A 23,395-nucleotide genomic window follows, 5' to 3' on the forward strand; every position below is an offset into this window, starting at 1 on the left:
GTTAATGGTCACGCCAATTTGCATATGAAGCCAATTGAGGTTTTCGGTCATGATGCCACTGTATTGTTTATAAGGGTGGGGACACCTGCAGTCAGTTGAGACTGAAGGCGTCACTAAACGTTGTATCCAGATGAACTGATTCACCTTTGTGTGATTTCCTTACCTGGATTATTGAGCATGCATAACGACATAATGTCCTATCCATTTTTAAAGTGAGAAAACTCATTGTTTTGAAAATCGGCAGAACTCCATTCTTCCGACAGCATTCTGCAGCACAGTTTAGTGTGGTACCATACACCCAGAGTTGGTTTTGGTGCTCACCTAAAAGTCTGATGTTATCAGATTGCAGCTAATGTTAACCCAGTAACTCAGTGTATCCCCCATGGACATGCACATTTGTTTGTTTTTCCATCACAGGACCCTGCTGGCATTAAGCTGTCACGTAGTCCAGGTCAATCCAAATGCTGAGGAAAACCTAAAAAAAATAAAACTCCCTAAGAAGTAAGTGAGGCTTTTCTCTGACATCATAAAACACTTTTTTAAATATCCATGTCCTGAATTTATGTATAGGGCTATTTAGAAAGAGATATATTACACAAAGTTACTATGCTAACAAATCAAACAAGGCAGAAGAGGTAAAACCCTAGTCCATCATTCATACTGCCAGTACAGAATGAATTAAAATCAATACATTTACTGAGATGATCTTTTGTCCATAGCTACATGATGTCCAACAGTTACAAGCCCACGCCTCTGGACCTGTCTGACATAAAGCTAACCCCGGGCCAGGAACTGCTGGTGGATAAGCTGGCAGAGAACGCACACAACGTTTGGGCAAAAGACCGCATCAAACAGGGCTGGACCTATGGCATACAGCAGGTACACAGCAAGACTAGCATGTATTCAGCCACGGCACATAGTGACCACAAGAAATCTAGCGTGGCGGTCTATTCCATTGCCTACCAACACAGGGATCTCTGGTTCGAATCCCTGTGTTACCTCCGGCTTGGTCGGGCATCTCTACAGACACAATTGGCTGTGTCTGTGGGTGGGAAGCCGGATGTGAATATGTGTCCTGGTTGCTGTACTAGCGCCTCCTCTGGTTGGTCGGGGCGCCTGTTCGGGGGAGAGGGGGAACTGGGGGGAATAGTGTGATCCTCCCACACACTACGTCCCCCTAGCAAAACTCCTCACTGTCAGGTGAAAATAAGTGGCTGGCGACTCCACATGTATTGGAGGAGGCATGTGGTAGTCTGCAGCCCTCCCCAGATTGGCAAGGAGGTGGAGCAGCGACCGGGATGGCTCAGAAGAGTGGGGTAATTGGACGGTTACAATTGGGGAGAAAAACGGAGAAAATTTTTAAAAAAGAAAGAAACCACTACAGTAATGCGTACAAAATAACACTCTGAGAGGCAGTCTCTTACAGGGAACAGCTTTTTATTATTATTATTAAAGACACAATGGATGGTATTAAAGAAGCAATAGTCTTTTCCCTCAATGTGGAAAAAAATGGCCATTTTTTTCCTCAACAGTCCACACTTTGCTCTTTACTTTGATTATTCGTTTTCCTGTTTTATAGAAATATGTTCTGCACAGTTCAATACCTAACCCCTGCACGTGTCACCGAGTCCAGGCTTGACATGGTCCAACATCTCCCAGCTCCCTGTATACACTCACTGGCCACTTTATTAGGTACACCTTGCTAGTACCGGGTTGGACCCCCTTTTGCCTTCAGAACTGCCTTAATCCTTCGTGGCATAGATTCAACAAGGTACTGGAAACATTCCTCAGAGTCTGGTCCATATTGACATGATAGCATCACGCAGTTGCTGCAGATTTGTCGGCTGCACATCCATGATGCGAATCTCCCGGTCCACCACATCCCAGAGGTGCTCTATTGGATTGAAATCTGGTGATTGTGGAAGCCATTTGAGTACAGTGAACTCATTGTCATGTTCAAGAAACCAGTCTGAGATGATTCGAGCTTTATGACATGGCGCGTTATCCTGCTGGAAGTAGCCATCAGAAGATGGGAACACTGTGGTCATACAGGGATGGACATGGTCAGCAACAATACTCAGTAGGCTGTGGCGTTGACACGATGCTCAATTGGTACTAAGGGGCCCAAAGTGTGCCAAGAAAATATCCCCCACACCATTACACCACCACCACCAGCCTGAACCGTTGATACAAGGCAGGATGGATCCATGCTTTCATGTTGTTGACGCCAAATTCTGACCCTACCATCCGAATGTCACAGCAGAAATCGAGACTCATCTGACCAGGCAACGTTTTTCCAATCTTCTATTGTCCAATTTTGGTGAGCCTGTGCGAATTGTAGCGTCAGTTTCCTGTTCTTAGCTGACAGGAGTGGCACCCGGTGTGGTCTTCTGCTGCTGTAGCCCATCTGCCTCAAGGTTCGACGTATTGTGCGTTCAGAGATACTCTTCTGCATACCTCGGTTGTAATGAGTGGTTATTTGAGTTACTGTTGCCTTTCCATCAGCTCGAACCAGTCTGGCCATTCTCCTCTGACCTCTGGCATCAACAAGGCATTTTCGCCCACAGAACTGCCGCTCACTGGATATTTTCTCTTTTTCGGACCATTCTCTGTAAACCCTAGAGATGGTTGTGCGTGAAAATCCCAGTAGATCAGCAGTTTCTGAAATACCCAGACCAGCCCGTCTGGCACCAACAACCATGCCACGTTCAAAGTCACTTAAATCACCTTTCTCCCCCATTCTGATGCTCGGTTTGAACTGCAGCAGATCGTCTTGACCATGTCTACATGCCTAAATGTATTGAGTTGCTGCCATGTGATTGGCTGATTAGAAATTTGCGTTAACGAGCAGTTGGACAGGTGTGCCTAATAAAGTGGCCGGTGAGTGTATAGCAACACACTTTCCAGCACAGAGCACAATTTCCTCTCGTAAAAGACAAAAAGCCTCACATATTGCAGAGGGCATGTAGGACACAACACATCCGTCTGTATGTGCATTCCCAGAATGAAAAAAAAAACAACTTAGAAACCACAGACAAACTACTCAGTGGCAGTAATTGCAGCAAAAGGCTTATTGTCTTTTCAGTGAATGGGACTGACAGGAGATTTCTAACAATTGCCATAGCATTGAGCTAATTCCCTGGAGTAGTCTGTGTTTACAAAGATGTTCAGCTGTGTGTGGATCGAAGTGAATGGAGGTATTGTGAATGTGTGCATGTGGTTGTATGTAGGTGTGTGTGTGTTTTTGTGTGTGTGCACGCTTGTATGTATGTGTTGGTGAGATTTTAACTCTGCCTCTGCCTCCATGAAGGATCTGAAAAGTAAGCGCAATCCACGCCTGGTTCCCTATGCACTACTGGATGAGCGCACCAAGAAATCCAACAGGGACAGTCTCCGTGAGGCGATCCGCACTCTGATTGGCTACGGATACAACATTGAACCCTCAGACCAGGAAGGCGGTGAGTTAGCCTTGCAGAAACGGGACCTTTTCAAATCACACTAATGACAAATTTGGTTGTGGAAATAACGGTTACAAATATTTACCTTATTTATTTTTCCATTTATTTTATCTGTTTCTGGCAACTTATATCCATATAGCTTGGTGCCAGAAGAGGTGCAACCTCTCAATCTGCCAGCATGCAAAATTTACCTTGTGCATGTCTTTATTAAGCAACTCAGTTCCTGTTGAGGCTGACTAGCCCCCTGTCCTGACGCTGTGGCTGTTCCCCACCCAGTAGGTCACGTGGTGGAACGACTGAGCATTGATAAGATCCGCTTCTTCAGATTGGAGAGGACCTATGCGGTTAAGGCTGGAAAATGGTACTTTGAATTTGAGGCAGTGACGGGAGGAGACATGAGAGTGGGCTGGGCCAGACCAGGCTGTAAACCAGATGTAGAACTAGGCACAGACGATCTGGCTTTTGTCTTTGATGGACACAGGGTAAGCCCCCATTCTTTTTCAGTATCTGCTCATGATCCATTGACTCGTTCATGGAATCTGTGCTTACTGTGATATGTACAATGTCGTACTTCAGCTCCTCATTCATCAAATCCAAGCAGTTTCTGCCTGGGTTTGAGTGTTTATGTTAGCCTTTTTGTGATTATGTTCATAACAATGCTTCTGTCTACGTATGCAGGGCCATCGACTGAACATGGGCAGCCGTTTCTTTGGGCGGTGTTGGCGTGTTGGAGATGTGGTGGGCTGTATGATCAACTTGGAGGACAAGTCCATGATCTTCACCCTTAATGGAGAGATCCTCATCACCAACAAGGGCTCTGAACTCTGTTTTGCTGACTTTGAGATTGAGGATGGTAAGTGTGTGTGTGTGTGTGTGTGTGTGAGAGAGAGAGAGAGAGAGAGAGAGAGAGAGAGAGAGAGAGAGAGAGAGAGAGAGAGAGAGAGAAAACACAGCAGATGGACAGTTATGTGGCTGAATGTCACACTGTGGAATGACATTGATATTGTCACAGTGTTAGACTGGTAAGGTATGTGTAGACAGAGTCAGAGGTTGTGTGTACATCATGTCTTTAAGTTATCTCTCAGTAATGCCTTTACATGCAGAGAGCATTGACAGGCATGCTGAGGTTTTAACCTCCAACAACCATGCTGGGGAAATAAGTGAAGAATAAGTGGTTCCCCATTACAGCCTCAACCTTATGTAATGTGGAACTTGTAAATTGGCTTCTAGCAAAAGCTGGGTTGATTTCTCGTCCCCTCCTGCTGTGCGTGTTGCGTGTGTGTGTGTGTGTGTGTGTGTGTGTGTGTGTGTGTGTGTGTGTGTGTATATGTGTGTTTGTTATGAAAACATTTTAACTCTCTCTCCTTTCCCTCTCCCTTTCCCTCCCCTCCTGCTCCTCTCTGTCCTTCAGGGTTCATTCCAGTGTGCAGCTTGGGTCTGGCCCAGGTTGGCCGTATGAATCTGGGAAAAGATGCTAGTACCTTTAAGTACTACACCATGTGTGGCCTCCAGGAGGGATTTGAACCTTTTGCTGTCAACATGAACCGAGAGGTCACCATGTGGTTCAGCAAGCGTCTGCCCACCTTCGTCAACGTGCCAAAGGACCATAACCACGTAGCCGTAAGAACCAAGGCCATCATTGTTGCTTGAGATCTATATGACTTAATAATTGTTTAATCACATGATATGGTAGTTTATGATAGTTGTGTGTATTCTTTGGAGCTCTATGATATTTCATCCATATCCACATCAAGCTAACCAGTAGGGGATTGTGCTCCTCACTACAAGATTGCCCAGTTTTATCAGTCAATCATGGCTAAATGCTCTCCCTTTTTTCAAGGTAACAAGGATTGATGGCACCATCGACAGTCCTCCATGTCTTAAAGTCAGCCACAAGACGTTTGGCACTCAGAACAGTAATGCTGACATGGTGTTCTGTCGACTCAGCATGCCTGTGGAGTTCCACTCCGTCTTCAAGATCAGCCCCGTCATGGACGTGAACGGAGTCCACGAGGAGGAGTCTCTTAAAGTCAAGCACAGGTAGGACCACGCTGAAATGGTTAATTACTAGATATACAACGGGAGTTCATAGCAGTGCGGGCAACTCAGACACAGATACACCTCAGCCTCTTTTTTTTAATCATGACAACTCATGTATTTGGAAAAAATATGTCATTACACTAGTGGATTGAGATGGTTTGGACATGTATGGAGGAGAGATGCTGGGTATATTGGGAGAAGGATGCTGAATATGGAGCTGCCAAGGAAGAGGAAAAGAGCAAGGCCAGATGGCTGGTGTGACAGAGGAAGATGTAGAAGATAGGAAGAGATGGAAATGGTTAATCGCTGTGGTCACCCCTAATGGGAGCAGCCAAAAGCAGTGCTAGTAGGAGTTGTACTAGTAATAGTAGTAGTAGTAGTAGTAGTAGATGTCATTACACTAGTAATGGCCTTGGGGAGACAGCATTTAGTCTCTGGAATAGCCTGCCAGAGGAGCTGAAAAAAAATTCTGTTTTCTTTTATGATGTGGTCTGTCCTTGTTTTATTGTGTAAAGAACTTTGAGTGGCATTTCTTGTATGAAAGGTGCTAAAAGTTTGATTTCAGGTTTTGAGATGAAAAGGATTTTCTTCTATGCACACACAGCAGTTAAAGTGCACTATAGCTATCAGCATACGGTAGATAGACTCAAGCAGGTGGCAGTAGGTGAGTAGCAGCCAAGCTGCGGGCAACTCAGACACAGATACACCTCAGCCTCTTTTTTTTAATCATGACAACTCATGTATTTGGAAAAAATATGTCATTACACTAGTGGATTGAGATGGTTTGGACATGTGTGGAGGAGAGATGCTGGGTATATTGGGAGAAGGATGCTGAATATGGAGCTGCCAAGGAAGAGGAAAAGAGCAAGGCCAGGTGGCTGGTGTGACAGAGGAAGATGTAGAAGATAGGAAGAGATGGAAATGATTAATCGCTGTGGTCACCCCTAATGGGAGCAGCCAAAAGCAGTGCTAGTAGGAGTTGTACTAGTAGTAGTAGTAGTAGATGTCATTACACTAGTAATGGCCTTGGGGAGACAGCATTTAGTCTCTGGAATAGCCTGCCAGAGGAGCTGAAAAAAAATTCTGTTTTCTTTATGATGTGGTCTGTCCTTGTTTTATTGTGTAAAGAACTTTGATTCGCATTTCTTGTATGAAAGGTGCTACAAGTTTGATTTCAGGTTTTGAGATGAAAAGGATTTTCTTCTATGCACACACAGCAGTTAGAGTGCACTATAGCTATCAGCATACGGTAGATAGATCCAAGCAGGTGGCAGTAGGTGAGTAGCAGCCAAGCAAGTGTCATAGCTGCAGCATAGCTGTCAAAATGTAGACTAAGCTTTTCTTTCTCCAGTTAAGTAGCCTGCCCTCTGGCAGGGGCGATCATGATAGGTGTGCAGCGGAAAACGAAATATGGTAATATCAGTATATTCAACTGTGTTTTCAACAGATATATACTGAGATCTGTGAAGCACAGTGATGAAGCCAGACGAGTGGACTACAGTAGTATCACCACGGTAAGACTTAACCTTTGAACGTTGTGGCCGACATCAGTTTAATTTGCTGTCCTTCCTGTGTGTGTTGGCTCACCTCATTCCTATCTCTGTGGTCATTACAGTACTACCACTCAGTCAGGGTGTTTGCCGGTCAAGACCCTGCCGGGGTGTGGGTGGGCTGGGTTACCCCGGACTACCATTACTATAGTACCAACTTCAACCTCAGCAAGAACCGGACAGTGACGGTTACGCTTGGTGATGAACGTGGACGGGTCCACGAAAGGTGAGGACATTGTCAAACCCCCCTCATATTGAGGCGGAGACTGAAGTGAAAGTTTCAAAGCATGATCCAACTGCACTTTTAATACTGCCATGTTAAAATTACATAATAAAACCTACTTGACTTGAATTAATTGCATATTCCTATTATGTAGTATGGAAATTGTGTAGTATGAACAATGTATGTAGTTTTTATGTACGAGTATGGTATGCACTTTACAGGTCAGTTTATTAAATTACCTATCAGTTTGTTACCTTCTGTATATTTCAAATTTCATATTTTGGCTTCATGTTTTATGTTTTACCTTTATCACATATATTTTACCTTTTTACCTATCTTGTATCTTTACCTTTTCGGCTGGACTGGCCGGCCAGCCCTACAATCATGAATGTCTCTTACTGACTCACTGACAGACTGACTGACTGAGCGACCACATTAGAGTGACTGACTGAGTGATCATGTTTGGAGTGACTGACGGAGTGATTAAGTTACACGATTGGGCCACTGGGTCAGGTGACCAACAATGTCACTGAAGTTACATGATTGCTCGGCTGAGCGCTGAGAGGCCAGAGGAAGGAGTGCACAGTTAAAGCACCCCAAATAACAATCGCTCTGACAAAACACTCACCGGCGGGCATCCGGATGGTGTAGCGGTCTATTCCGTTGCCTGGCAACACGGGGATCTTCGGTTATAATCCCCGTGTTACCTCCGGCTTGGTCGGGCGTCCCTACAGACACAACTGGCCATGTCTGCGGGTGGGAAGCTGCACTAGCACCTCCTCTGGTCGGTCAGGGAACCTCTTCAGGGAGGAGGGGGAACTGGGGGGAATAGCGTGGTCCTTCCATGCGCTACGTCCCTCTGGGAAAACTCCTCACTGTCAGGTGAAAAGAAGCGACTGGTGACTCCACATGTATTGGAGGAAGCATGTGGTAGTGTGCAGCCCTCCCCGGATCAGCAGAGGCGGTTGAGCATCAACCAGGACAGCTCGGAAGAGTGGGGTAATTGGCTGGATACAACTAGGGAGAAAAAGGGGGAAAAATCCAAAAAAAAAAAGAGAGAGACTGACTGAGTGATCAAGTTACATGATTGGGCCACTGGGTCAGGTGACCAACAATATCACTGAAGTTACACGATTGCTCGGCCGAGCGCCAAAAGGCATGAGGGAATAGTGCACAGTTAAAGCACCCCAAATAACAATCGCTCTGAAAAACACTCACTGGCGAATTCACAAACAGATTGCGTGGCTTTGCAAATAAGCCTCACTGTAAAAGAGTCCAATACACAAACACCAGCGTTAATAGCCACACACAGTTAGAGTGTATTAGCATCTTCAGAGAGTTGGTGGTGACTGGCACCCAGACTTTCCAGTGATCATGGCAGCAGTGATTGTAGCCAGGCGAAGGCAACGTCACGCCAGGCGTACTCGTGAGTGGATATTTCGAAGGAGAATATCACTTTTTGATTCAACTGAGACCAAAATCATTCACAGATACAGGTTGCCAGGTCCAACAACTCTTGCTATACTTGATGACATCAAGGATGACATTGAACCTGCCAACCGCGTTCTTGGTGTAAAGCCACCATTTACATTTTGCCACATGGATAATTGCAATTAGATGCAAAACAAGGGCAAATTGCACTCAGCTGCAAAACTTTATGGGTGTGTTTGTACTGTAATATCATTCACACAATGTCTTTTGTGAATCAGACCTTGAGACGGGGCAGATAGCGGTTGCAAGTGATGCACAATCCATGATGCTATCAGAGACCACAATCCATTCTTTGTGAATTCACCTGTCAACACAAAACACGTTTGAAAAATGAGAGACATCCACAGATAGAAACAGATGAAAGAGGAGGTCCAGCCATATAATAGGTTTTGATCTAGTCTTGTTTAAAATTGCATTGTTTAGAGCAGCCTATGCCGAACATGCCATTGCGCTGACAACAATGTGTTTAACTGTTACATTCAACAAATTAACTTGAAACATCTCCCATTTTATCCTCCTTTTTCTGCGTTTCTATTCATTTTTCCCCAGACTTTGTCTCATTTGAGTTGCTCTATGCGATCTCCCCTTTTCCCACCACTTGCAGACTCCTTCCATGTTCCCCCTCCTTCTCTTTTTCATTATGCTCTCCTGTCCCTTACTCTGATCTTCTTCTCTTCTGTGATAGTGTGAGGAGGAGTAACTGTTACATGGTGTGGGGGGGTGATGTCACCAGTGCGGCCCACTCCACCGGTCGTAACAACGTGGATCTGGAGATTGGCTGTCTGATAGACCTGGCCACTGGTCTGGTGGCCTTTACTGTCAATGGCAAAGAGATCTCCACTTCCTACCAGGTAATGAACATTTACACTGCTCTGTGTTGGGTTACTTACAAGTTTGTCTGTGTTTGGGCAAGTAGGAACCTGCCTCTATGTCCATCTATCTACTTGACTGCCTGTTATCCATCCATCCTACTAGCGATACTGCTGTAATCGTTAATCTTTTCCTTTCCCTGTAACCATCTATCAGTCTGTCCTAAATAACGCCAACCTTTGGTCTGATCAGCTCTGCCTGTAACTGGCTGTCAGGGCAGTGACGTCTGTTCTGTCAAGTTTCAGACTATTCATCTGCATGCTCAGAATTCTCTCTCTAAACCCAATTGCAGAGAGCCGTTTGGAGGGTATAATCTTCTTAAGTCCTCCCTCGCAGAGACGTGGTGACGCTTTGCTGAGCTCTGAGTCATCCTGCAGGCTGGCTTTCTCTGATACATATGTACACATACACACTCGCAGTCACACACCTTCCTAAAGTTTCATGACACGTCATACCTTCTCACTTGGTTTTCTGGCAAAGCTGCTTCCTGCAAGTCATGCTGTCTTACAGCTGCTCATATTTGTGTTGTCTGGTTTCTTCTCCAACGTTAACCTGCTGCTCTTTTCACTGACTAGGTGGAACCAAACACCAAGCTCTTCCCAGCCGTGTTTGTACGACCTACCAGCCCCAACCTCTTCCAGTTTGAACTAGCTAAAATTAAGGTAATGTTAAGAGTCACTGTTGTTCCTTCAGTGTGTGTATAACACTTGAGCCATGTACATGTTACCATGGTTTTCATACATGCAAACTCATGGTTTTCCTTACCTTTCCTTACCTATGGGAGATGAATAACAATAAATGAATGACTGAATCAATCAATCAATTAATCAATCAGTCAGTCAATGAAATGCTCAGTCCCATAGTCAGTCGGTCGGTCAGTCAGGCAATCATTCATCACAGTCTGCCTATTCTTTTCTGCCTCTCCAGAATGCCATGCCCCTTTCGTCGGCCATTTTTAAAAGTGAACATAAAAACCCAGTGCCTCAGTGTCCACCCCGTCTGGATGTCCAGACCATCAGTGCAGTGCTGTGGAGCCGAATGCCCAACACGTTCCTAAAGGTGGAGACGGCCAGGGTCAGTGAGAGACATGGCTGGGTAGTCCAGTGTGTGGAGCCCCTGCAGATGCTGGCTGTACACATACCTGAGGAAAACAGGTGAGGTAGATGGTTTATTATAGAAGGGTTTAAACTTGAACATTGAACAACTTTGTTCAATGTTACACACACACACACATAACAGAACTGGGTCAGAGTGATGAAGTTCATTTCATTAGGACCATTTAGATTGTGTAAGGCAAGTTCAATCAGGTATAGCTCACAATATCTGAGGTATCAAAATGGTAATATGCTGTGATGCTTTGGTGATGAGTGGATCTGGAATGGATCACCTAGATTACATGATAATTGTAACACAGAGCCCAATCCCTCATGTGGAGCAGAGCCAAACACATGGCAGGTGTGGTGAAGGTGATTGAGCAGCAATGAAGCAAGCTTACCAATAGCAGCATAGCCATATGTAAGAAGTGCAACTGATTTCCTTCGCTTAATTAGCCTGCCCCTAAGCGGGGCAATTGTGGTTGCCAACTCGGTCAGCAGTCAGCAAGAGTTTCCAACGCATTCTCATCCCTTGGCATCAGATAGAGATGCTTTTTACAAAGCGCTGATTTATGACAAGGTAACCTTCATCATCTGTATGAGACATGGCAGGTGAGCCATGAACTCCAATGTGAAAGTTTCAGCTTCATTTATGGATATCAATTACATACAGGTTAGGTAGTGATTAAGTTTAGGGTTAAGTTAAGGTAGTGGTCAGGTTTAGAGCTGAGGTTAGGTAGTGATTAAGCTCATACAAATGCCAATGTGCTGTTACGCATCATTTATCAGTGTTTTGTCAACAGTGTCAATATACGATGCCATTGGATGACAACGGCGGCATGGTAGCGCAGTGGTTAGCACGGTCGCCTCACAGCAAGAAGGTCCGGGGTTCGAACCCTGGGGTTGTCCAACCTTGGGGGTCATCCCAGGTTGTCCTCTGTGTGGAGTTTGCATGTTCTCCCCGTGTCTGTGTGGGTTTCCTCCAGGTGCTCCGGTTTCCTCCCACAGTCCAAAGACATGTAGGTCAGGTGACTCGGCTGTACTAAATTACTAAATTGTCCCTACGTGTGAATGTGTCGGCCCTGTGATGGAATGGCGGCCTGTCCAGGGTGTCTGCCCACCTGCCTTCCAATGACTGCTGGGATAGGCTCCAGCACCCCCGCGAAGTAGGATAAGCGGTTTGGATAATGGATGGATGGATGGATGATAACAGGCTCAGGTTTCCTGTTACTCTCTCATTTGTGTTACAGAAAATATATGCTAAATTGACTTTTTCAAGTTTTCCTGTCATTGGTAAAATATTTTGGCACATTGTTCGTTGTGCAAGACAACATTCATTTGCCATATAGAGCGGCTTAAGAATAAACCATAGTATTTATTAATGTATACTTCACTTTTCCATAATAGATGTGTAGACATCATGGAGCTGTCTGAGCAGGAAGACATGAGGACGTTCCACTACCACACCTTGAAGCTCTACTGTGCACTCTGTGCATTGGGAAACACCCGCGTGGCCCACGCCCTCTGTGGTCACCTGGACCAGTCGCAGCTCTTGTACACCATTGATAACCAATATCTGTCAGGCATGTTGCGCGAGGGCTTCTACAGTGTCCTGATCAGCATCCACCTGGAGACGGCCAAAGAGGCACGCCTCATGATGAACAACGAGTTCATCATCCCCGTCACAGCAGAGACTCGCTCCATCCGCCTTTTCTCCGATGCCTCCAAACGGCACAACCCTCCGGGGGTGGGGCTCAGCACCTCGCTTAAGCCTCGTCTCAACTTTGCCCCGCCCTGTTTTATCAGCACCAAACGGGAGCAGCACCTCTACAGTCCCCAAATCCCATTGGACGTATTAAAGGAGAAAGCCATTTCTATGTTGACGGAGGCTGTTCAAGGTGGCGGGCACCACATTCGAGATCCCGTAGGGGGCAGTGTGGAGTACCAGTTTGTGCCAATCTTGAAGCTGATTAGCACATTGCTCACTATGGGTGTTCTAGGAAGTGTGGACGTTCATAAGATCTTACTCCTCATTGACCCTAACGTGTTCGGGGAAATGTGGGAGGAGACAGCAACCGAGGCCACTGAAAAAGAGGGGCTTACGGGGGCAGAGGAGAAGGCAGTGGAGGCTGGAGAGGAGGAGGCAGCTAAAGAGGCTAAACAGCCGATGAAAGGCCTGCTGGAGAAGAGGCTACCTGAGCCGGTCAAACGTCAGGTAAAATGCACACAAGAACAAACTTGGACCAGTTTTAGATGCATGGTATATTAAACTGTTTAGCATAGATTACAAGAGCTGCCCTAAAATAGGTGTTATCTTCAAGTAGTTTCACCACCTTAGACTAACATTGTCACTGGCTGTACTCACTCTCACTCAGTAATAACTCCACTGTTATAGCCCCATTCAGGAGTCACTCAAACATGAAAAAACCCCGCCTCCTGTTGGACCAATGATATTCTGCCTAAAGATGGCATCCTAATGCTTGAATACTGCAAAACCAGGAGACTCTTTTCATCCATCCCAGTTGTTTTAGACTGCCAGATGTGTGCATGTGTGCAACAGTAATTTTATTCTGACACGTCTGAATGTACTGTACGCTTGTCTGTTTCAAAGATGTGTGAGCTACTCCACTATTTCTGCGACTGCGAGCTGAAACATCGCATCGAGGCCATCGTGTCGTTCTCCGACAGCTTCGTCTCCAAACTGCAGTACAACCAGAAGTTCCGCTACAACGAGCTGATGCTGGCCCTCAACATGTCTGCTGCTGTAACTGCTAAGAAGACCAAAGAATTTCGCTCACCTCCTCAAGAACAGGTGAGAAAGGCCTATAGCTGTCATAGGTCTGCTAGGTAGGACAGTACCATTTGACTGTAGAAGGTTGTACTACAGAGACTGTCCTGTGACCAAAAGCTCTCAGGTTTGAATTCAACATGAATTCAACAATTAATTGTCTTCGCAAACGATGCTGATACACTGGGCGTCTGGGTAGCATGGCGGTCTATTCCGTTGCCTACCAACACGGGGATTGCCAGTTTGAATCCCCATTTTACCTCCGGCTTGGTCGGGCGTCCCTACAGACACAATTGGCCGTGTCTGCGGGTGGGAAGCCGGATGTGGGTTTGTATCTTGGTCGCTGCATTAGCGCCTCCTCTGGTCGGTCAGGGCACCTGTTTGGGGGGAGGGGGGACTGGGGGGAATAGCGTGATTCTCTCACTGTCAGGTGAAAAGAAGCACCTGGCAACTCCACATGTATCGTAGGAGGCATGTGGTAGTCTGCAGCCCTCCCCGGATCAGCAGAGGGGGTGGAGCAGCGACTGTGATGGCCCGGAAGAGTGGGGTAATTGGCCGGATACAATTGGGGAGAAAAAGGGGGGGAGAAAAGCCAAAAAAAAAACAAAAATTATGCTGACACCCTATCTGCTCAATCATACCTAGTTTCTCGGGGTAAGGGTTTCCAGCTAAATGCTTAATACTGAAGCGTAGGAAGTTATTGTGGCAAGACTGATGCCAGTGGATAGGGTTCAGGATGGAGGATGGAAACAGTTGCAGCTGAACAGTGTTTTTATTTACAATGTCTCTGAGTGTCTTAAGGCCAGTATGCTGTGATTCTGAAGCCTCCTGTGTTGCTCCCTCGCGACCACGTCTGGCTCACCTTCGGTTTCTGTGAGTCCCTGTGTTCCATGTCCGTCATTGTCAGTACAGGACCCAGCTTTTCTGCTGAATATAAAGGGCAGGCTGTTATACTTGCACACCTGAGGTGGACCATCAGTCAGCCTCGCTATCGCGTCTGCTCCCCCGTGACCCACGCCCCCTCTCTCTCCGCTTATAGTCGAGGCTAAACCACACCTCACCACCACAGTTATTAAACTGTCTTTTGAGCATTCAGGCTGCTTATATACAGGACCCAGCTACTGTATCTGGAAGTATTACAAACACCTCCATAGCAAGTACAGAAGTGAAAGACATTTACAATGGCAGAAATTTGTTGTGCTAGTGTCAAAAGTTGGTGAGAATCACATTATGGACTTCCGGGCTATTTTTCAGTGTAATGATGTACATTAAGGATATATTTGATATGTCCCCAAGGAATTAAAGTCTTAGAAGGTAATAGGTGAGCAGTTTTCAGCCATTAGGTGTCCCCCGTCCCATAACTCAGTGTAGGGCTGTTGAACCACTGCCCGGTTCTCCGCCGTCACAATGGCAAAAGTGTCCAAATATCTACTGAAGTTAACCTCATTAAGCTGGTACTATCAAAGTTTTCTCATTAGCACATAATGGAAGCGAGAGAGAGAGAGATTCTATAGAAAGAGAGGAGGAACTGATAAAGTGGAAACACACACTCACATACACACCATCACAAGAACACCCTGGTGTTATGACCACAAAGCCAGTCTGCAGCCCCACTTATCAAGCAGTGTGCGTAACAAGTAGGTCTATAGGGGGGGATTTTATATGAGTTCTATAATTTTCCCCATACATGGGTAATTGATTTCTACACCCTTCAAATTCTTCTTTGGTTTTATATCATTGACTTCGCTCATTTGTGGAGTATACAGCTCCAGTGGCCCAGAGTGAATGAGAGCAGGTTTTAGTGCCCCGTACTCTGAGTGTTCCCCAAAGCACTGTGTGTGTGTGTGTGTGTGTGTGTGCGCGCGCGTGCGTGTGCGTGTGCATGCTTGCACCAAGCCTCAAGGCCATGTGAAATCATCTAAAATCTGTCTGTGGTGTCTTTGCTCCAGCACACACACACACACTCATCCACCCATCACATCCCTCTACAGGCCCTCAGGGTCACAGCTGGAGACCAAGATCGGAACTTCACACCAACTTTAATGACTCGTCATGGTGTCCTTGAGCCTGGGAGTGCCCGGGGAGATTTCTAAATCCTGTAGAATGAGGTTGCACCCCGTCTAGATGACTTTTGAAGCTGAAAAAAGGAGAAACCTATTGATCATGAGTGCGGTAAAATGGTTATTTCATCTGTCTGCGTGTGTGTGTGTGTGTGTGTGTGTGTGTGTGTGTGTGTGTGTGTGTGTGTGTGTGTGTGTGTGTGTGTGTTTGTATTTTCCAGATCAATATGCTTCTGAACTTCAGCATGGGGGAGGACTGTCCATGTCCAGAGGACATCCAGGAAGAGCTGTACGGTTTCCACAATGAGCTGCGGCTCCACTGTGGTAAGCTCATTCAAAGGCTTTATTAAGTACACAACTTGGACTTTGTGTGGTGTGTTCAGTCTGAGTGATAGGAAATCTGATTCATCACTTTCTAAATGGGAATTGTAAAAGACTTGTGATGGGGACTTTCTCTTTGTGTGATGTGATTCGGTCCCATATTCCCGCTTGCACAGTCCCTCCTTGTTGTTTGAGCTACTACTGTGTGCACAGCAGGGGAATTGTGCTCGTCCCTACTCTGTTGTTATCTCAGCGAGAGTCCTCGTTTTCCTTCCATTTCGCTCTCTTTCCCTCCCTATCTCTCTCCCAGCAGAGATATGTTCAAGTTCAGTGTCTCTCTTGATTGCTCCGACATCGCGATGTTTTTATAAATAATTGAATTGGCCAGTCCTCGTGGGTACCACCAGAACCTGCGAAGCCATCCTCTCCACGGAGAGAACAGTAGAAAAAAAGACACGCTTTATGCAAAGAAATAGTAAAACATAGGATGGTGGAAATCATACACATGACATCATGGTGATGATTGATGATAGTACTTGGTCAGATCAAGTCTGAAAATGTTCTTGCATTGCAGCAGCGCCATTTGCAACATCTCAGAAAAGACAAAAAGTAAGACTTTGAAATTTAAATTAAATAAAGATACGTGCATTTAACATAACATTACAATCACAGAAGACAATATTCAAGGCCCTTCAACATACATTTGATCTGGGATTAAGCTCCATATTTAATTTTAGGATTGACTGGTGTACAAAAGAGTGCTTCAGTCTAACCTTATTAAATCTTGGAACCCTGTTCAGGTTGGGGTCAGAGACCATGTTGGCCAGCCTTAATATGTCACTATTGTAGGCTGATTCATAAAGAATCAGCCTACAATAGTGACATATTAACATATCTAGCCTCACACAAAGCTCTGCTGCCAGAATGGAGATAATGCATTTGATAAAGTTTGGTGTGTATGTGTGTGCGTAGGAATCCCTATGGAGGAAGAGGAAGAGGAGCAGGATACATCTATTAAAGGTCGCCTTCTGGCCCTGGTTTGCAAAATCAAAGGCCCATCCCAGAAAACAGAAGAGAAGCCTACAGAAAAGGAAGAAGCTGCACCATGTGAGGACATTTATTAACTCATTAATATACAACTTTAATTTACTTATTAGTATTATCTGAATGGTTAACAGGTTCAAAAATGGCAAAACTGCCATTAATTGGGCAGCAGGATTGCGTCGTAATTACTGTGTGATGATATTAGAAGTAGTAATGGAAGTATTACTAATGGCAGCAGTAGTAGTACTAGCTGTAGTGGTGGTAGGAGTAGTAGTAGTAGTAGTAGTATTAGGAGCAGCAGTAGTGGTAATCAGGGCCATCGCAGGCTCATTGACATACGTGCACATGAATCAGTCACGTGCATGTAGTTATTGTGGTTCTGTACTGCACTCAGCTATTCTAGTTCTACTGCTCGCATGACCTCGGTGCAGCAGCATCATCTTGCACATAGTCTCAGCTTTGACTTTTTGTTGTTATAGGGCGGCATTGCTCAGGAGGTAGAGCGGGTCGTCCAGTAATCAGAGGGTCGCTGGTTCGATCCCTGGCTCCTCCAGAGAGCGTGTCGAAGTGTCCTTGAGCAAAACGCTGAGCCCCTAACTGCTTCTGATGAGCAGGATGGCGCCCTGCATGGCAGCCTCCACCATCAGCGTGTGTGTGAATGGGTGAATGTGAGGCGTACACTGTAAAGTGCTTTGAGTGGTCGGTAGACTAGAAAAGCACTATATAAACGCAGTCCATTCACCATTTATTATGGTCTTTCAAAGGAAAAAAATCAACTGTAAAACTATTGGCTTCACATCATCAAGCCAGCTCAGCTGTCACGTTATTTGGCAAGTTGGAGTATGACAGTATGTTACAGTTCAATATTTCAGGTCTGTAGCCAACATTTCATTCAGATCTTAGCTCGTTTTTCAGACTGGTCATTACACGTAGCCTATAGTCACAGTCACGTGTTGCACCGGCTAGCTTTGGACACCTGCTCAGCCACCACATCTCCGGAAGTGTTGACACATTTATCCAGCGATCCTCGCAGTGACTTATGAAATTTTTGCTTTTTAACATGTTTCCTTCTCTCAGCACGCGACTCTTGTTTACGAAACTGGTCGCGCTCTCGTGCAGCCGACACTGTTTCCCCTTCTCCTTCTTCCTCGCAGGGAGGAAGCACACTACGTAACGATGCAATATCGAAAATGAAAAAACCTGAATAATTTGTTAGTTTTTTTTCCTGTGACCTTGACTATGCATAATGAAATTGACTCACAGGAATTTCATTTTAGAAGCATGTTGGGTCAACAACAGTCATAAAAAAAATCATATATAAAAACCCCCTGCAGGATTGCAGGCCACACGGGAGGTCCTGGAGATGTCGGTTCTGGTGGTAATAGTAACAGTAGAAGATCGGACCACTGGTAACTGCTGATTTAATCAATGTCACACTTCCTTTAAATCAAGTGCACCAGGTCTCAAGCCACCTGTTACCTAGTTACTTTCCTCTCACTAAACTGAGGCTGTTTATGCTCCTTTTTACCTCCCTGTTTGTCATCTCTCTCTCCCCATACAGCCGACTCATGGGGAGGGGGGAAATTGAAAGGGGGTAGGATGCCACTGCGTTGTAGCACTGGCGCCGGGAATCCTTCCTCTGTTTGTCTGGCAGTGTCACAGTCTCAGATGCCGGGTGGCAGCCATTTCCATTTCAATTTCTTTTTCAATTTCATTATGGTAATATGAAGCTGGTGGAGGAGAGGCTTCAGGGGGAGAGGAACAGCTTCACTCGGCCTCTCTGAGAAAGGAGAGAGGAGAAAGACAGACACTGGTGATAGCAAAAACAGAGATTCTTCAGCTGATTAGATACATGCATGTGCGTGCACACACACACAAACAAAAGAGCTTTCAGCTACAACACTCAAAGTGATGCATCATTGTGAGTAAGCTACAAGTCCCGTCTCAATCCCTTTGTCAACTGTGACAGAGTATCACAGACCTCAAAAGAGGCAAGCCATTTGCAAATTATAACTTGTCTGGTGCAAAATACAACAACACTCCTCCTTATTCTTTTGCCCTCAGATGCAACATGCACTGATTAATAGAAGATATCACTAACAACCGAGAGCACTTTTGCATTTATGTGAATAGTGCATCTGTGACATATATATATATATATATATATATATATATATATATATATATATATATATATATACACTACCGTTCAAAAGTTTGGGATCACCCAAACAATTTTGTGTTTTCCATGAAAAGTCACACTTATTCACCACCATATGTTGTGAAATGAATAGAAAATAGAGTCAAGACATTGACAAGGTTAGAAATAATGATTTGTATTTGAAATAAGATTTTTTTTACATCAAACTTTGCTTTCGTCAAAGAATCCTCCATTTGCAGCAATTACAGCATTGCAGACCTTTGGCATTCTAGCTGTTAATTTGTTGAGGTAATCTGGAGAAATTGCACCCCACGCTTCCAGAAGCAGCTCCCACAAGTTGGATTGGTTGGATGGGCACTTCTTGCGTACCATACGGTCAAGCTGCTCCCACAACAGCTCAATGGGGTTCAGATCTGGTGACTGCGCTGGCCACTCCATTACCGATAGAATACCAGCTGCCTGCTTCTGCTCTAAATAGTTCTTGCACAATTTGGAGGTGTGTTTAGGGTCATTGTCCTGTTGTAGGATGAAATTGGCTCCAATCAAGCGCTGTCCACTGGGTATGGCATGGCGTTGCAAAATGGAGTGATAGCCTTCCTTATTCAGAATCCCTTTTACCCTGTACAAATCTCCCACCTTACCAGCACCAAAGCAACCCCAGACCATCACATTACCTCCACCATGCTTAACAGATGGCGTCAGGCATTCTTCCAGCATCTTTTCATTTGTTCTGCGTCTCACAAACGTTCTTCTTTGTGATCCAAACACCTCAAACTTGGATTCATCTGTCCACAACACTTTTTTCCAGTCTTCCTCTGTCCAATGTCTGTGTTCTTTTGCCCATCTTAATCTTTTTCTTTTATTGGTCAGTCTCAGATATGGCTTTTTCTTTGCCACTCTGCCCTGAAGCCCAGAATCCCGCAGCCGCCTCTTCACTGTAGATGTTGACACTGGTGTTTTGCGGGTACTATTTAATGAAGATGCCAGTTGGGGACCTGTGAGGCGTCTGTTTCTCAAACTAGAGACTCTAATGTACTTATCTTCTTGCTCAGTTGTGCAACGCGGCCTCCCACTTCTTTTTCTACTCTGGTTAGAGCCTGTTTGTGCTGTCCTCTGAAGGGAGTAGTACACACCGGTGTAGGAAATCTTCAATTTCTTAGCAATTTCTCGCATGGAATAGCCTTCATTTCTAAGAACAAGAATAGACTGTCGAGTTTCAGATGAAAGTTCTCTTTTTCTGGCCATTTTGAGCGTTTAATTGACCCCACAAATGTGATGCTCCAGAAACTCAATCTGCTCAAAGGAAGGTCAGTTTTGTAGCTTCTGTAACGAGCTAAACTGTTTTCAGATGTGTGAACATGATTGCACAAGGGTTTTCTAATCATCAATTAGCCTTCTGAGCCAATGAGCAAACACATTGTACCATTAGAACACTGGAGTGATAGTTGCTTGAAATGGGCCTCTATACACCTATGTAGATATTGCACCAAAAACCAGACATTTGCAGCTAGAATAGTCATTTACCACATTAGCAATGTATAGAGTGTATTTCTTTAAAGTTAAGACTAGTTTAAAGTTATCTTCATTGAACAGTACAGTGCTTTTCCTTCAAAAATATGGACATTTAAATGTGATCCCAAACTTTTGAACGGTAGTGTATATAATCCAGTGAGTCAAGTAAATTATTTATATATATATATATTCTTCCATGAAAATCACCTTTCTTTACTAAGTGACAATGCAGTGGTTTTGATATTAGGCTCTCTTTGATTGAGTCATAATTATTATCTAATTTTGAGAGCGTCGCAAATGATATTACCCCCCAAAACCCTCCAGAAAACCTGTTTCTTCTCTTGCCACTGCTAAACCGCCATGTCTACTCATGGGCGTCTATTCTTAAAAGTGGTGCTGGCAAGGAGAAGTGGCCACATTGCAGACGGGTACATTGAGGCTGAAATATGTGCCAGTGACTGCAGACGCTGAAAGGCAATCTGTCCATGGGGCTTTGGTCTGACCCTGATAAGTCCATTGCATTGATCTCCTCAGAGCAAAGGGGGGGAGGATTAGAATAGAGGACTGTGTATTCCCCCCGCACAGACTGGTTTGGATGGTGGCAGCACCCCTCTCGAGCTGCTGTGTGGGGCTCATTGATTAAAGGGCTGCCATGTGGCGGGCGCCACAGTTCAGCAGCATCACATCCACTTCTGTTATACCGCTGGGGCAATCAGAAACCCAGAGAAGAAATAAGATTCAAGGACAGGGTACATTTTCTATGGGTGATTTCTCCTCTCAGACTTAAGCTTTTTTTTCTTTTTTTTTCCGGAGCTATTTTGTGATTCAGTGTTTCTTGTATTTTCAGTTTCCACTTGATGGATGGCCACATTTGTTTTAGTGCTTGTAGTCATGGCTTGGTTTGTCTTACTAGTGTGTACATTTTATCTTTGCTAAAGACGTCCAAAAATACACAGGATGATGAACTTGTCTTTTTGCTGTTACCCAACTGCTAAAAAAATCTGGCACCTCCCCCCCCCCTCCTTCCCAGAGCATAGTTGGGGCTGATTCAGTGGTGAATTAGAATGTGCTCTGCAGTGTGTGTGTGTGTGTGTGCATGTGCATGTGTTTATGTGCAAAAGTGGCTAAAGCATTTTTGTTACATTTAAGCAGCCTTTTCATTACATGTTCATTATATTTATATTATTATATTATGTTATTATTATTATTATTATTATTATTATTGTATTACTATTTATATTGTTATATTTATATATTTTATATTACATTATATTTTCCCTAATGGGGGCAGCAGAAAGTAGTAGCAGTAGTAAGCGGCCTTTTCATTACATCACTCTGACATTTCTCCGTCCCCCACACCTGTTTCTGCCCCATCTCCCTTACATACCCCAGGAACCTCAAAACTGCTAGCTGTTCACTAATTGGTATGTTCAGAGTTATTTATTGCCACCGGAGAAGGCTGCCAGGAGGTAGCAGGGTGGGCAGGAAAAAAATGCAACATAATGGATTTCGTCTTGACTCTGGTTGTAACTTTTCCTCCCTCGTCACATCATGTGAGCCCACTGGATCCTGGGTATACAACAGATACTGTATTTGCCGCTATTCAGCTGGAGAGGCTCAAAGAAATGCAGAATAGTAATACAATAATATGATGCCCTGCAAAAAGTGTGTTTGTGTGTGTGTGTATGTGTGTGTGTGTATGCACACGTGTGTATGTGTATGTGGGTGTGCATCATTATCCCATAGCTTAGAATACCACCAGGCTCCACAAGGGTGGCTCTGTACTGGTCAGATTTGGTTATTTGTAGGTAGCGAGCGTGAAGTTTATGGAGGTTGTCTTCAAAACCAAAATTGAGGGCTGTCCGGGTAGCATAGCGGTTTATTCCGTTGCCTACCAACACGGGATCGGTGGTTCGAATCCCTGTGTTACCTCCGGCTTGGTCGGGTGTCCCTGCAGACACAATTGGCCGTGTCTGCGGGTGGGAAGCCAGATGTGGGTATGTGTCCTGGTCGCTGCATTAGCACCTCCTCTTGTCAGTCGGGGTTGCCTGTTCGGGGGGAGGGGGAACTGGGGGGAATAGCGTGATCCTCCCACATGCTACGTCCCCCTGGCAAAACTCCTCACTGTCAGGTGAAAAGAAGCGGCTGGCGACTCCACATGTATCGGAGGAGACATGTGGTAGTCTGCAGCCGTCCCTGGATCGGCAGAGGGGATGGAGCAGCGACCGGGATGGCTCAGAAGAGTGGGGTAATTGACCGGATACACCCCCCCCCAAAAAAAACAAAAACAAAACAAAATTAAGAAATATTTTTCATTTTGTCATTTTGGAGCAAACCTGTCCTTTTGCCCTCTCTTTGACAAGTCTCATTGGCAGAGTACCACAGTACTGACTGTGGTACTCTGCTTGCTCCCTACCTTACACACACACACACACACACACACACAAGGGTAGCACTTTACAATTACAATAAGGGTACATTAATTAACATTCGCTAACTAACGAATGGTGTTCATTATTTGCTAATATTAGGTAGTACCTTAATTAACCTGTAAACCCTTAATAAATGTTAAAAGGACACATTTGTTAAGTTACTTAATGCTTGTTATTGTATAGTTAACCATCAGTAAAGGCTTATTATTGCATTAACTAATGTTAATTAATGTACCCATGCATGTGTGGGTAAAGTGTTACCCACACATGCATGCACACTCACACAGACACACATGCACATGCGGACACAAAACTAAGCTTGCATGATTGACAGGTTTGTGTCTGGTGCTT

General features: G+C 44.9%; 1 protein-coding gene across 1 annotated transcript in view; it reads left to right on the plus strand.

The window, feature by feature from the left end:
- LOC130125987 (ryanodine receptor 3-like) overlaps positions 1 to 23,395 on the plus strand; it is a 158,721-nt gene that overhangs the window by 72,555 nt on the left and 62,771 nt on the right. The window contains exons 26-41 of the mRNA XM_056295363.1: positions 418 to 501; positions 720 to 879; positions 3,311 to 3,458; positions 3,738 to 3,940; positions 4,137 to 4,311; positions 4,870 to 5,078; positions 5,299 to 5,498; positions 6,946 to 7,012; positions 7,114 to 7,274; positions 9,448 to 9,613; positions 10,208 to 10,294; positions 10,560 to 10,786; positions 12,134 to 12,941; positions 13,338 to 13,538; positions 15,796 to 15,898; positions 16,868 to 17,002. Coding sequence (XP_056151338.1) covers positions 418 to 501; positions 720 to 879; positions 3,311 to 3,458; positions 3,738 to 3,940; positions 4,137 to 4,311; positions 4,870 to 5,078; positions 5,299 to 5,498; positions 6,946 to 7,012; positions 7,114 to 7,274; positions 9,448 to 9,613; positions 10,208 to 10,294; positions 10,560 to 10,786; positions 12,134 to 12,941; positions 13,338 to 13,538; positions 15,796 to 15,898; positions 16,868 to 17,002 — 3,134 coding nt within the window. The remainder of the gene's footprint in view (positions 1 to 417; positions 502 to 719; positions 880 to 3,310; positions 3,459 to 3,737; positions 3,941 to 4,136; positions 4,312 to 4,869; positions 5,079 to 5,298; positions 5,499 to 6,945; positions 7,013 to 7,113; positions 7,275 to 9,447; positions 9,614 to 10,207; positions 10,295 to 10,559; positions 10,787 to 12,133; positions 12,942 to 13,337; positions 13,539 to 15,795; positions 15,899 to 16,867; positions 17,003 to 23,395) is intronic.

This window comes from Lampris incognitus, chromosome 16 (assembly GCF_029633865.1).
Source record: "Lampris incognitus isolate fLamInc1 chromosome 16, fLamInc1.hap2, whole genome shotgun sequence".
Classification (NCBI taxonomy): domain Eukaryota; kingdom Metazoa; phylum Chordata; class Actinopteri; order Lampriformes; family Lampridae; genus Lampris; species Lampris incognitus.